General features: G+C 46.8%; 1 protein-coding gene across 2 annotated transcripts in view; it reads right to left on the minus strand.

The window, feature by feature from the left end:
* The window catches only part of HBS1L (HBS1 like translational GTPase), a 174,415-nt gene that overhangs the window by 139,046 nt on the left and 21,320 nt on the right, over positions 1–14,049 (minus strand). For both annotated transcript variants that reach the window (XM_040350475.1, XM_040350476.1), the window contains exon 4: positions 3,146–3,346. In XM_040350475.1, the coding sequence (XP_040206409.1) occupies positions 3,146–3,346 (201 nt within the window). The remainder of the gene's footprint in view (positions 1–3,145; positions 3,347–14,049) is intronic.

Consider the following 14,049-nt stretch of genomic DNA (forward strand, 5'->3'; position numbering starts at 1 on the left):
ACTGTTCTGTGAAATCTTGGCCCCTCCCTCCTGTTCAGTGCCCCCACAGCAAGCAGCTTGCTATGGGGGCACCAGAGCCAAGTTACAGCTCCCTGTGTCCATTCAGACACAGAGCCCAGACCCGGCACCGCCCCCTCTCTCCCCTAAATTGGCTGGCTGATTGACAGCAGCAAGAGCCAATAACGCTGCTGCTGTGTCTCAGTCAATCAGAAAGGAGAATCTTGGATGGCTGAAACACTCGCGGACCTCAGGTAATTGTTAGGGGGGCTGCTGCACACAGAAGGCTATTTATCTTAATGCAGACTGCATTAAGATAAAAAAAAAAAAATAATTCTGACCATTACAAGTTCTTTAATAAGAAAAAAAATGTACTTTTTTTTTTTAAATAAAATGAATACAAATAAAATAAAATTTTTAAAGCGGCCCTGTAGACCCTGCACACACAGGAATGCAACAAAAAGTGTGTGTTGTGCACATATAAGCATACATTTTGCCACATATATGAGGTGAACATCAGGGTGAAAGCAATAACTCTAGGGCCACAATTCACAGCAAACTCCAAACTGATTACCTGTAAAGGCTTTTATAGTGTTGCCTAGGGACAATTTTAGGGACCACAATCTTTCATAATTCTACAGGCATGTGCAATTTTAAGGCTCGGTGCGTTTGGTATCTATTTATTCAACACAATCCCTTTTTTTAAATTTACCAACAATTTGGGAATTATATCGTTTTTGTTAGCACTGAAAGTCTATGTAGTTTGTCATAGAAACACGTTTGATAATAAGTTGCTCAAATATCAACAATATGCAATATAAACATTGCAACTGCCACCATTTTAGTCTACACAGGGTCTCCTCTTTTTTTTTTTTTTTGTGGGTTTAAAGTGATTTTCTAGCAAACAAAAATGTAGACTTTATCATACAATATGTGCAAAAAATAAAAAACTGCCCTGGTGGAAAGGAGGTTATGGAGACATTAGGGGTCACCTATGCACTCTGCTAAAGCTGATCAAGAACAGACGGAGGTTCTAACCCTTCACCATAATAAATATATATATATATATATATATATATATATTATATAATATATATATATATATATATATATATATATATATATATATATATATATATATATATATATATATATATATATATATATATATATATATATATATATATATATATATATATATATATATAAAAAAAAGTGTTGGCTATATATACAAATGCATTTTTTTTAAAAAGTGGCTAGAACCTCAGACTGGTTTGACTGATGTCAATTTTGGGAAGATTAACTTACTACCTTTCTAAAAAAGCATTTGCAACTATTGAAGGAAGGAAAAATAAATATGCTTATGGTTGTCACAGGCAGCAGGAAAACTGAAGAAACCCTTCTCCACACCACTAAAAAAGTTGTTATAGCCTTTTGTGTTTCCTTTCACTTTTTGTCCCAAGTAGCACCACTAACCAGAAGAGGAAGTGTCCTGTCCATGAAACACACGTGGAAATTATAGGCTCTATCCAAAAGTGAAAAATTATTTTTGCAGACTTCCACTTAAAGAGAACCAATCAGGAATGGGCAAATGTCTATTCCCTATACATCCTTACCTCTCAGGGCTATTCACCTGCATTATGTTACTGCCCAAGTATCACTTTCAGCAAATTGTTAGGCTGTAAGATACCCATGGAGGTTGTCTCAGTTCAGGGGCTGATAACTGCCATGTTTAAAGGACTGATGCAACAGAGTTAAAGCGATATTAAACCTTCATTTTTTTTGGCTAAAATAACAAACATGTTATACTTGCCTGCTTTGTGCAATGGTTTTGCACAGAGCAGCCCCGATCTACCGCTGGCACTACAGGCTCCTCTCCTTCAGCGAGTGCCCCTAGGGAAATTTATTTTCCTTTGGGGCACCCATGTATGCTCACTTCCAAGCTGCCCTGTCTGTATCTAGACCGGGTGACTCTGCAACCTTCTCTGAAGCTTGAAAGCAACACAGGACATAATGAGACTCTCTGACAACCAGGTGAGTAGTGCCACCAAGTTCCACTGTGACCAACCAACCTGTGCCCCCTCATAATATCCCCATATGCCCCTATCCATCACATTTCCTGTGCCTCCCTCCCCATGATCCCCTCATCATTAGCACCACTACCCCCCCCCCCAATTGTCATCTTCACAACCCTCATGTCCCCTGAACACCACACCGCCCTGTGCCATTGTTATTCCCCCTTGGGCCCCTCTCATCATTCTAAACATCTGTGCCCCCCTTATCATGACACAACCCCTGCCCCCTATGTATGTGATATATTGTAGACCTGGTAATGGTTGCCTTCTATGCTTTTTCCGTTTGTGTCTGACATTGGTGGCGCTAACCAATCAGAATCTATCTGGTCCTCCTAAGAGAACAGCTGGGATTTTAAATCCTCATATGGCTGGAGCGGCTGTTGGAGTGCGGACAGCTCACCTACCCCGGAGGTAAGTAGAGCGGGAACCAGGGGGTGGTGTCTGGTATTCGTTCACCTTTACAGTTTTTCTGTAAATGTGAACTAACCCTTTAGGTATTATTAGCCTTTTTCATGATGATTTTCCTTTAAAACTGTGATAATCCAGTCTGTGCTTTTACAATGTTAGAGTCTTGTCTTTTTAAATCAAATTTGTACAAATAAAATAGATATTTTAACTAAGAGTACACGTCTGAATTGCATATCATTGATGCACCTGAAAAGTCTTAGTCATAGTTAAACAGTTGAGGCCCCTTTCACACTGCTGCGTCTTGAAAGTCGTGCGATTTTAGGGAATGCCTGTGTAAACTTGAGGTCTATGTACCTCAACTCGCATCAAAGTCGGACCAAAGTAGTACAGGCTTTAAAGTCGGTACTCATTAGAAATCATGAGGTATGACTTGTCATGCGACTTTGCAGTCCCAAGACGCACAAGTGTGAAAGGGGCCTAAGGAACAAGTATGTATTAACTATGTATCTTTCAGCTACCTATATAATCATATGCAGGTTGCATAGCACTGACTCCCTGGTTTTTAAAGATGGATCCCAGCTCTGAGTGAGATTTGTTCAAGCATGATTTTGTGATCTCTCTGTATTCGTTACATAAACAAAACCTGAATTAAAAAAATAAACTACCTTTTGCTGGCTTCCCAGTGGAGAGCAAGTCTTGGCTCACAGGTTCGGTGCTTGTGTTGGTGTTGCTGTCCTGTTTGAACACAAGTTCAAGGGCCTTGGAGACATCGAACTGACATTTCAATGCCGCGTCAATCATAACTTGCTCTAAAACAGTCTCTCCCAGGACTTCCCTCATGTGCTCCAGGCATGAGAATAAACGAGCTAAAAGATAGAAAAATTACATTTATGCAAAACCCAAGGATTTGTAAATCAGAAAAATCGCACTTCATTAGTTGTTCATCACGTTAACAGAAAAGCACAGAAACAGTTCTATGTTTCTGTTAAAACATTTTTTAATGGTAATAAGTATTCCTCATTTAGTAAGTTAAAGGATAAGTTTGCCTATGAGAACATGTAACATTTTCCCACTGCTGCAGCCTTTCCCTCGATCGTTCGTTTCTACTGACAGTGAACTGGGGGATCTTCTCCATGAACTCGCTATCACAATTATTACTTTTTTAAATTATTCTCCGCATCATTCATTTACAAAATTCTGCAAATGAGAAAACGAAAACTACTGTCAGTCTTTGCAGCTGCAAGCTTGTAGTTTTCGACAAACTATCAGGGCGCATACATAAGGTCCTCTGTGCTCAACCGTCCCCGCACCTCCCTCGTTATGCTGATATTTAGGCATCTCACCCGAATGATCCACAAGATCAGGACTCTACGTCACTTCCGGGATGGCACATGACGTCACATCTGGTCGCCTTGCGGCTGCACCCCGAAGCAGTATTTTATCAATCTCTTTCGATATTTGAGGGACCATTGAATGGGAAGTTTTTGGTTTGCGAGGAATGCCAATGTGCCGAAAGGAATATCCGAATGTGTGATCTAACACAAGCAAATTTTGACAAACCTTTTATGCGAGGCAAAAGTATCCCATGAATCATTCTCACAAAGGGTATTGACTGAGCACTTTGGGTGATTAATTGAAATGAGATTTGCACTCTGGTCCATTTTTCACATCATTATAACTATTTTGTGTTTGGGACTATTTGGCACCTATTATACTTTGGAGACACTTCAACATCCAGTGTCTCTGAAATCTATGGACACATGATTTTTTAATTTTGGTGATATTATTGTATTAAGGAAGCTGCAGAATGATTATAAAAATGTTATTATCGTTACTGCTTTTGAACAGTGATTTTAATACTTTAAGGGCTGTAGTTTTGAGATATATTTTATAAAGCAGTGGTGCGAGACATAATAAAAAGGTAATGAATGCACATTTTTGTACCTGCAAAAAGATGTGCGTTTATTTATTTTTTAAAAGTGAACTCCTCTTTTAAAAAGATGTTAACTCTACTCATTACCCCACCATCCAGGTGTTTGATAAACATCACACCGAGCCTGCATCTACGTTGGGCCACTTGGAGCCCTGTTAAAATGTGGCCAGTCACTGTGGCTCCACCCCCAGAAGTCCCCATGAGTAACACTATAAGCTTGAATAAAGTCCTGATATTTTCCATTTATATAGAAATAGTGCCAAAAACAGTTCTTGGACTCTAGTTAAGTGACTGTGCCTAGACAAAATACTCTAGAGCCCATTCACACTAGGAAATGCATTTGAGTCGCATAGGATCACACTTTGTGTTCTTGTGCGATTCACATGCAGTTTTCTTGTGCGATTCACATGCAGTTCTGTGCACTGAGACAGTAATGGATTTTAAACTGGTAGGAAACATGTTGGAAAGGTGCGAGTGCGGTGGGTGTCTACATGTAACAAATTGTGGATGGGGGGCGTGGCCTGGACGGGCATGTGAGCGGTCGCTTAGCACGGAGCTCCCGCTAATGATCCTGATTCGATCCGGTTCCCGGTACTCACAGACATAGGCGATCGACTTGCTAGTGCCCGGCCGTTGCACTGACCGTAGCGGAGACCGTTCGAGCGACTGGCGTGGTCCGGATGGCCCGCAGACCTGAGAAAGGAGCCGCAGCAGCGCCGGTTATGGATCTCCAAGATGGCGCTGGGGCCTCACAACAGCCGAAGGCAGCGCGTGGGGCAGAGAGGCAGTCGGAGGTCGGCGGTAAGGCTCCTAAGACGCAGAGACAGCAGGGGAGGGATCCCCCCAGAGACATGCTGTATTTCACGCAAAAACTGCAGGGCCCTAGCAGCTCTCCTGCTCTGTCCCAGCTGTCGTGGGCCCAGAGAGTACAGGGCCAACATGGCGACGCGACCATGGATGACACATTACCGCTTGAGAGCTCCTCAGATGCCATACAGGACATATTCGGGGAACTGCAGGAGGACTCCCCGCAACCTACGCTTAGCGAGATCCTCCGGGCGGTGCAGAAATGCACCACGTCGGTTACTGCTGCAGTAGATGGCCTGAAGCTCCAGTTTGGAGAGCTCACTGAAACGGTGTCACTTATGCGCCATGACCTCCAAAAGATCAGGGAGAGGACCACGGCTGTGGAGGGCCGCATTAGTGACATGGAGGACGCACTCCCTCCCCTCACCAGAGACACTAGATCTGCCCTGCAACAATCCGTGCAGGCTACCGCAAAAACAGATGACATCGAGAACCGCCTGAGAAGGAACAATGTCCGTATAGTGGGGCTCCCAGAGAAGGCGGAAGGTAGGGACCCCACGGCCTTTGTTGAGACATGGCTCCAGGACATATTTGGCAAAGAGGCCTTCACCGCACTGTTCGCGGTGGAGAGGGCACACTGCACACCTCCTAGGCCCCTTCCCCCTGGTGGCCCCCCCAGATCCATGCTTGCCAGACTCCTAAACTACCGTGACAGGGAGATAATCCTGCGGCTGGCCAGGGAGAGGGGATCGGTGCACTATAACGGAGCCAGTCTCGTTCTACCCAGACTTCTCAGCTGAGGTACAGCGCAAGAGGGCTAAATTCGCGGAGGTCAAGAAGCGCCTGCAGAAGGTACAAGTTACATATGCAATGCTGTTCCCGGCGAAGCTGCGGGTTACAGTGAGAGGCCAAGCCACTTTCTTTGAATCAGCCGCAGAAGCCGCGCAGTGGCTAGACCACAATGAGCAGGACCTGAGGAGACGCCGAGAGGACGACAGGGGAGACTGACGCCCCACAGCTGCCTTCGCATGTTACCGTTTGCGCCGCAGACAAGATAAGTTTTTACCCGTTTACCGGGATTTTACCCGTTTTACACTTTATTAGCGATTGAACAGAGCTTCGGCAGTTGAAGTTTACCCCCCCTGGAATCTATGCTACAGCGGGGGGCATGCACCGGCGCGCTGATCAGTGCCGCTGTTTCACCCTGGCTAGGGAATTGTATTTGTTTGTGCCCGGTTGGCACGCATCGTTTGCCGAATCCACACATTGGAGGGTCGCGGACAGGAAGCGCCTCCACCCCGGCTGTGGCTGTGCTGTGGACATTGCTACAACACCCTTTTTTGTTCACAACTTTTGCTCAGTTGCTTACAGGACCACGACATTGGTTACCTATCCTTTTTCTGGACTTACTGCAGTCATATATCTGGTTTTGCTTACCCGAGATGACCCTAAGGCCCATGGCCTTAACCATTGATCGCTTCTGGTTTCACCCATGGCCACCACCCCGGTAGTGACTTGGAATGTGCGCGGGGTACATGACCCGTTGAAACGCACCATGATTCGCTCTGAACTGAAAAAGTTCCTTCCCGCGGTCGTGGGCTTGCAGGAGACTCATCTTACGAAGGACACGGTGGGGTGTCTGGGATTTTCCTGGGTGGGCAGGGCATACCACTCCACTCACACCTCATATTCACGGGGGGTGAGTGTGCTGGTGCATAGCTCCCTGGCCTACCAGGAAATCGATGCAGCCATAGATACTCTTGGCAGATATGTGTTTTTATATTGCAAGTTGTTTACAGTCACCATGGTACTAGCTTTTGTATACATCCCCCCACCCTTCTCTCGAGAGGTGTTACAGTTACTTTTGTCTTACCTGGGCGATAAGCCTGATGTTCCCGTCCTGGTAATGGGGGATTTCAATGCATGCATTGACCCTAGGTTGGATAGGCATCCCCCAGCTCGGGCTCCTCAGGGGGGCAGGGGAACGATACTGAGCAGATGGCTGGGAGAAGTGGGGTGGTTAGACATCTGGAGGGCTAGGTACCCTGTTGTTAAACAGTTCTCGTGCTTCTCTAAGACCCACGGTTCATTGTCCCGCATTGATCTCTGTGTGGGGTCCCCTCAGGCTCTGAATATAATTCCTAGGGTGGAGTACTTTCCGAGAGGGGTCTCTGACCACTCTCCGCTGGTGGCTCACTTGGTGACTCGCCCGGTCTCCTCTCTGCCCAGGGCCCCTTGGAAATTGAATGCCTTTTGGCTGAAATTTTTCACCTCCCATGATCAGGTCACATGCCGGATAGAACAGTACTTTATAGATAACTGGGGAGGGGGGGACCGTGCCCTAAACTGGGACTCCTTTAAGGCCTGTCTCAGGGGAACATTTATTGAGGAAATTGCAGCCGTTAAGCACAACTCATCCGCTCTCTTGGAGCGGGTGGAGGATCAGGTGAGACAGCTGGAATTAGCCTACGTTATGGACCCATCGGACTCCGCGAGGGAGGCATGGACGTCGGGCCAGGACTCCCTGGACCGGCTGAGATCCTCCGCCGTGGAGAAGAAACGTTTCTTTACCCAGCAAGCTTATTATGAGGAGGGGGAAAAGACGGGTCGTCTGCTGGCCAGAATCGCCAGATCTCAACAGGCGTCCCCTGCCATAGGAGCGATCCGAGATGTGCAGGGATGACTGGTCAACGATCCGGAAATGATTCTGGTGGAGCTCGCTAATTTCTATTCGGAACTTTACAAGGCGCGAGATACGTACACGGATGAGGAGCTACGGTGCTATATGGAAGCAGTGGCCCTCCCGGTTTTGAGTAACGCGGCGCGGTCTGAGTTGGAGGCACCGCTCTCCCTGGAGGAGCTCCGGGCGGCGGTTGCATCCTTCTCCACATGCAAGGCCCCGGGCGACGATGGTATCCCCATAGAAGTGTATACCCAGTATGGGGAGGCAATGTTGCCCAAACTGCTCGAAGTGTTCAACTCCGCATTTGATACTGGAGACTTGCCCCCTTCCATGACTAGAGCAAACATTGTTCTGCTTCTGAAGGCCGGCAAGGATCCATTGGACCCTGGGTCGTATAGACCTATATCACTCCTACAGAGCGATGTCAAAATTCTTGCGAAGGTACTGGCCATGCGCGTGAACAAGATTATTACATCCATTATACACTCTGACCAGGCGGGCTTTATGCCGCGTAAATCCACTGCGACGAATCTTCGTCGTCTCTACCTGAATGTGCAGACCTCCTCGGGATCCGCCGGCACTAGGGCACTGTTGTCGTTAGATGCCAATAAGGCCTTCGACAGTGTCGGCTGGCGGTATCTTTGGGAGGTGCTGTCCAAATTTGGATTCGGCCCTAGGTTCCTGAGGTGGGTGCGTCTATTGTATGCTCAGCCCAAGGCAACTGTATGCATGGCTGATAGGATGTCTCAGGCTTTTGCTCTGGGCAGGGGGACCAGGCAGGGATGTCCCCTGTCCCCCCTGCTCTTCGCTCTGGCTATCGAGCCCCTTGCGGCCCTGGTGAGGGACTGCGAGGCGGTTCGCGGGTTCAGATATGATAATATGCACGAAAAGATCATGTTGTATGCGGACGACATGCTCCTCTTTTTGGAGGATGCAGATGACTCCCTACGCCAGGTAATGACTATTATCACTGACTTTGGCCGCTTCTCGGGCCTCACCATTAACTGGACGAAATCGGCCCTGATGTTCCTGGATGGGGAGCCGGATCATGGGAGTAGCCTGCCGTGCCCGGTCCCCGTAGTAACATCATTTAAGTATCTTGGGGTTTGGATATCCCCCACGATTACAGATTACTGTAAGCTTAATATACACCCCCTACTATCCAAATTTCGAGACAAGATTCAAATCTGGAATAGACTGAAGATGTCACTGGCGGGCAAAACCAACCTTATCAAAATGATACTAATGCCTCAACTGTTATATTTCCTTCACAATGCGCCCATTGTCATCACCCTTAAAATATTCCGTGTAGTTAACTCCCTTTTCCGACAGCTGTTGTGGCACACCAAGCCCCCTAGGATAAAACTAGAACAACTGCAGCGCCCGAAGGAGGGAGGGGGCCTGGCACTACCTAATCCCTGGCTATATTACTTAGCGGCTCAGCTGCAGCATTTAATAGGAGCCATGGAACCGATGCCCAAGGCCTCTGCGGCTAGGCTTATGCTGCAGGGCTCTGGAGCTGGCACGATTCCGGAGGGGCTGGAGGCTCGTAAGTTCCAAAGATCCAATAAACGTATGCCCACGTATGCTTTAATCCAGAAGGTCTGGAACAAAGTTAGACAGCTTCAGGAGGTGGTGGGATTCACTGAATTTAGCCCCATTTGGGGAAACGACATATATGAGGAACTGGCCAGGATTGACCAGGGCCACAGATAGAGGTCCTATGGGGTCACGCACCTTAAACATATCTTTCAGGGGGGAGCCTTACTCTCGTTTGACGCACTACAATCCAGATTTAACCTACCACATACCATGCTATTCTATTATTTACAATTACAGCATGCTGTTAGGGCCCAGGGGGCAGATACGGCGTGGGTTCATTCCCCCACGCCGATTTTCCTAATGTTGTACTCTACACAGGATACTAAGGGCATGATTTCGTTATGTTATAATATGCTTCTGGCTTCATTTCCCGAGGGACACCCTATGAGAGTAGCTGAACAATGGGAGGTGGACCTGGGGCCCATGGAAGGTGAGGTGTGGGAGGAGGCGTTACAGGCCGTAAACACATGCTCGCTTAATGTATCGCAGAGAGTCTCCCAACTCTATATCCTGTTACGGGTGCATTACACTCCGGTTAAACTTTTCAGAATGGGCCGGGCCCCGGATCCGCTCTGCGGACGCTGCAGGGCGGCCCAGGGAGATCTGATCCATCTACTTTGGAGGTGTCCCAAGCTACATAGATACTGGACGGGGGTCTTGGCTACACTGAACTCGGTGTTCCAGACCAACGTTCCATTGGAGCCGCTTCATTGCCTATTGGGCGTCCTGGAGGGGGTAGTCGAGGAGGGGACCACCAGGGTGGCATTTGCCAGGGCTTTGTTCCAGGCAAGAAAACTTATTCTCTTGCATTGGAAATCAAGGGAAGCCCCGTCCCTTAAAACATGGATCCAACACATGGGCAGAACCCCATCGATGGAAAAGTATATATACCAACATAGAGGGAGCTCAGGGAAATTTCTTAGGCTCTGGGATCCATGGCTTGCGACACCTGGTCTTAGCCCCTTGGAACTGGTACAGGACAGATTGCTGGGTGGAGTGTAGGGGCAGTTGTCTGCGCCAGAAAAAGAATTCTTACCTATTCATCTGGGAGACCTTCTGGCTGGGGAAGGGGTAGGAGGGAAGGAGCGGGCGGGTGGTGGGGGCAGTGGGCCCGTCGAGGTCAGGTGATATATAGCAAGGAAGAAATGTTATATGGTTGTGACTCTGTGGTCTCTTGAGGATCTCTGATGTGTATGATGGAATGTAAGGTACAAGATTTCATTTGCTTTTTGTTTTCCTGTAAATGCACACCTTTGTCTTCTCCTGTAACTGTTTGTTATGTGAGCAATAAAAACCTTTTGATTCAAAAAACAAAAAACAAAAACAAATTGTGGATTGGAGAAATGATTGCATCACCAAGAATGAGGTCCAGATGGTAAGAAAGACCTCGGCCAATAACAATACACCTGGACAGCACCAGTTTAATCCAGTACAGTGCCAACACTATTAAAATCCACCTCCCTACTGCCATTCCCCCTTTCCTCAGCCGGTTACCTATATTTCAATCAAGAGATGCTAGCCTTCATCAAGCCTTAACACATGTCCCTTTGTAAATTCTGATGTGATTTTATCAATACCATTTGCTCAAGCCCAGAGGAAGGTGCCGAGGCTTTTTTTCCCCCCAAAAACACGTTGACTGTATCCGATTTGCTTCAGGCCTCATGCCCACGGACGTTTTTACAGCTGCTTTTATGAGCGTTTTTTGCAGCTTAAAAACGCCTCTCCATGTTAGCCTATGGCGTTTTTGAGCTGTAAATGGGATAGCAATTTTTAAGCTGCAAAAAAAACAGGACCAGTGCGCTCTGAGGCTCCAGCGCTAGAGCTGAAAAAACGTCAGACGCTGACAAAAGGTGTTTAACGTGGCTTAACGCAGTGTTAAGCCTCGTACAGCGTTTTTGACTCTATTCAAAATCAATGGTTCCCTATGGGAGCCCATTGATTTGAATAGAGGTCACACCAAAAGTCGGATCAAGACTTGGTGCGACTTGTGTGCTGAGAATCTTGAGAGGGGAAACTCTGCACAAATAAAAAAAAAAACAATTGAGTGAGGTTCCCCCCAAAGACGATACCAGACCCTTGGGTCTGGTATGGATCTTAAGGGAAACCCACACAAAAAAAATAAAAAATCGTGCCCCCACGATCCATACCAAACCCTTATCCGAGCACACAGCAGGGCAAGTCAGGAAAGCGGGTGAGCGAGCGCCCCCCATCCTGGACCATACCAAGCCACGTGCCCTCAACATGGGGGGGTTGGTGCTTTAGGGCCCTATGTTGATGAGGACAAGGCCCTCTTCCCGACAACCCTGGCCGTTGGTTGCCGGGGTCTGCAGGCGAGGGCTTATCGGAATCTGGGAATCAGATCCCAGCCCCCCACTATATGTGGATGAGTATGGGGTAAAACTTACCCCTACCCATTCAACTGGGGAAAAAACACTACACAGTTTTTTAAAGTAATTAGGCAGCTCCGGGGGTCTCTTCCGACTTCTCTGCTCTCTCCGGTTCTTCTCCTGCTGTCTTTTGCCGGGCTCCTCCGATATCTTCTGCTCTTTTGCCTACTCTTGCTAGCGGTTGCCCGGTCTCCATCTGTCGTCTTCCCTCTGCTCTCTACCTGCTGTCCGGTGTCTTCTGCTATATAGGTCGTTGCGCACACAGCATTACAGCGGGAGAGAGCGTTGAGTCAACATCGGAAGAAGACTGGAGGGAAGAAGACAACAGAGAAGACCAGGCAACTGCTAGCAAAAGAGCGGGCAAAAGAGCAGAAGATATCGAAGGAGCCTGGCAGAAGACAGCGAAAGAAGAGCAGAGGGAAGAAGACGGAGAAGACCAGGCAACCGCTAGCAAAAGGTCACACACTGACTGGACACTGTTCTGTGGTTACATTTATGTAGCCGTGTGTCCTACTGTATCCTCTGTACTACTTTTATGCCTTTTTCACTTATTAAATATTGTTTGTTGCATTAGTTCCATTGGTTTAAAACTTGGTAATCATTTTTTATAATCAAAATAAACATGATTGGAGATTAAAATGGCCATCTTGATCACCATTAGACCAAGCCAACCAACCGATAGAATAGTTATTCCACTCTGTTAGAAGGCTTTGTACATAACAGTTAAAGTGGTTGTAAACTTCAGACATAAAATATGAACAACGCATATCCCTCTCTAGTGTACTTGTCTCAATTAGGAGCACCAAGTGTCACTTTTGTCTCCTGCTTCGTTCCTCTGTTATCAACATAAATCACTTCTGACAAGTTTTCCTAAAACCAAGCGAAAAATGGTGACAAGGGAGGGATCGCCAATGGATTGACAGCCTCAGCTCTTTTCCTATGTGCTGTGTAATGTGGTGTATTAACTTCAGCTTTCAGCTTTTTTGGAACTCTCAGGCCCCGTACACACGACCGAGTTTCTCGGCAGAATTCAGCCAGAAACTCGATCGGAGCCGTATTCTGCCGAGAAACCCGGTCGTGTGTACACTTTTGGCCGAGGAAACCGACGAGGATCTCGTCGAGCCAAATAGAGAACATGTTCTCTATTTCCTCGTTAGTCAATGGGGAAACTTGGCTCGCCGAGATCCTCGGCGGCTTCACAAGGAACTCGACGAGCAAAACGATGTGTTTTGCCCGTCGAGTTCCTCGGACGTGTGTACGGGGCCTCAGACAAGTTTTACAATTCATTGAACAGATGTAAAGGAGAGAAAGCTAAGCTCTGAAGAAGGGGGTGCGCACTGAAACACGTCAGTTTGCCAATATAGTGGAGTGTTGGAGTATGTACAGGTGAAACTCAAAATATTTGAATATCGTGCAAAAAATGAATTTCACTAATGCAACTTAAAAGGTGAAACTAACATATGGGATAGTTCAAGCCGTGATTTGTCATAATTGTGATGATTATCACTTACAGCTCATGAAAACCTCAAATCCCCAATCTCAGAAAATTAGAATATTACATGCAATCAATAAAACAAGGATTGTACATAGAACAATATCGGACCTCTGAAAATTATAAGCATGCATATGTACTCAGTACTTGGTTTGGGCCCCTTATGCAGCAAATACTGCTTCAATGCAGCGTATCAGCCTGTGGTTTGCTGAGGTGTAATGGAAGACCAGGATGCTTCAATACCGGCCTTTAGCTCTTCTGCATTGTTCGGTCTCATGTCTCTCATCTTTCTCTTTGCAATGCCCATAGATTCTCTATGGGGTTTAAATTAGGCGAGTTTGCTGGCCAATCAAGCACAATAATCCAACTGTCATTGAACCAGGTTTTGGTGCTTTTGGCAGTGTGGCTAGGTGCCAAGTCCTGCTGGAAAATGAAGTCCGCACTCCCAGCTTGTCTGTGGAAGGAAGCATGAAGTGCTCCAAAATCTCCTGGTAGACGGCTGCGTTGACCCTGGACTTAATGAAGAACAGTGGACCAACACCAACAGATGACATGGCTTCCCAAATCACACAGACTGTGGAAACTTCACACTGGACTTCAAGCACCTTGCAGTGTCTGCCTCCTTATTCTTCCTCCATACTCTGGCTCCTTGGTTTCCAAATGAG

This window comes from Rana temporaria, chromosome 4 (assembly GCF_905171775.1).
Source record: "Rana temporaria chromosome 4, aRanTem1.1, whole genome shotgun sequence".
NCBI lineage: Eukaryota > Metazoa > Chordata > Amphibia > Anura > Ranidae > Rana > Rana temporaria.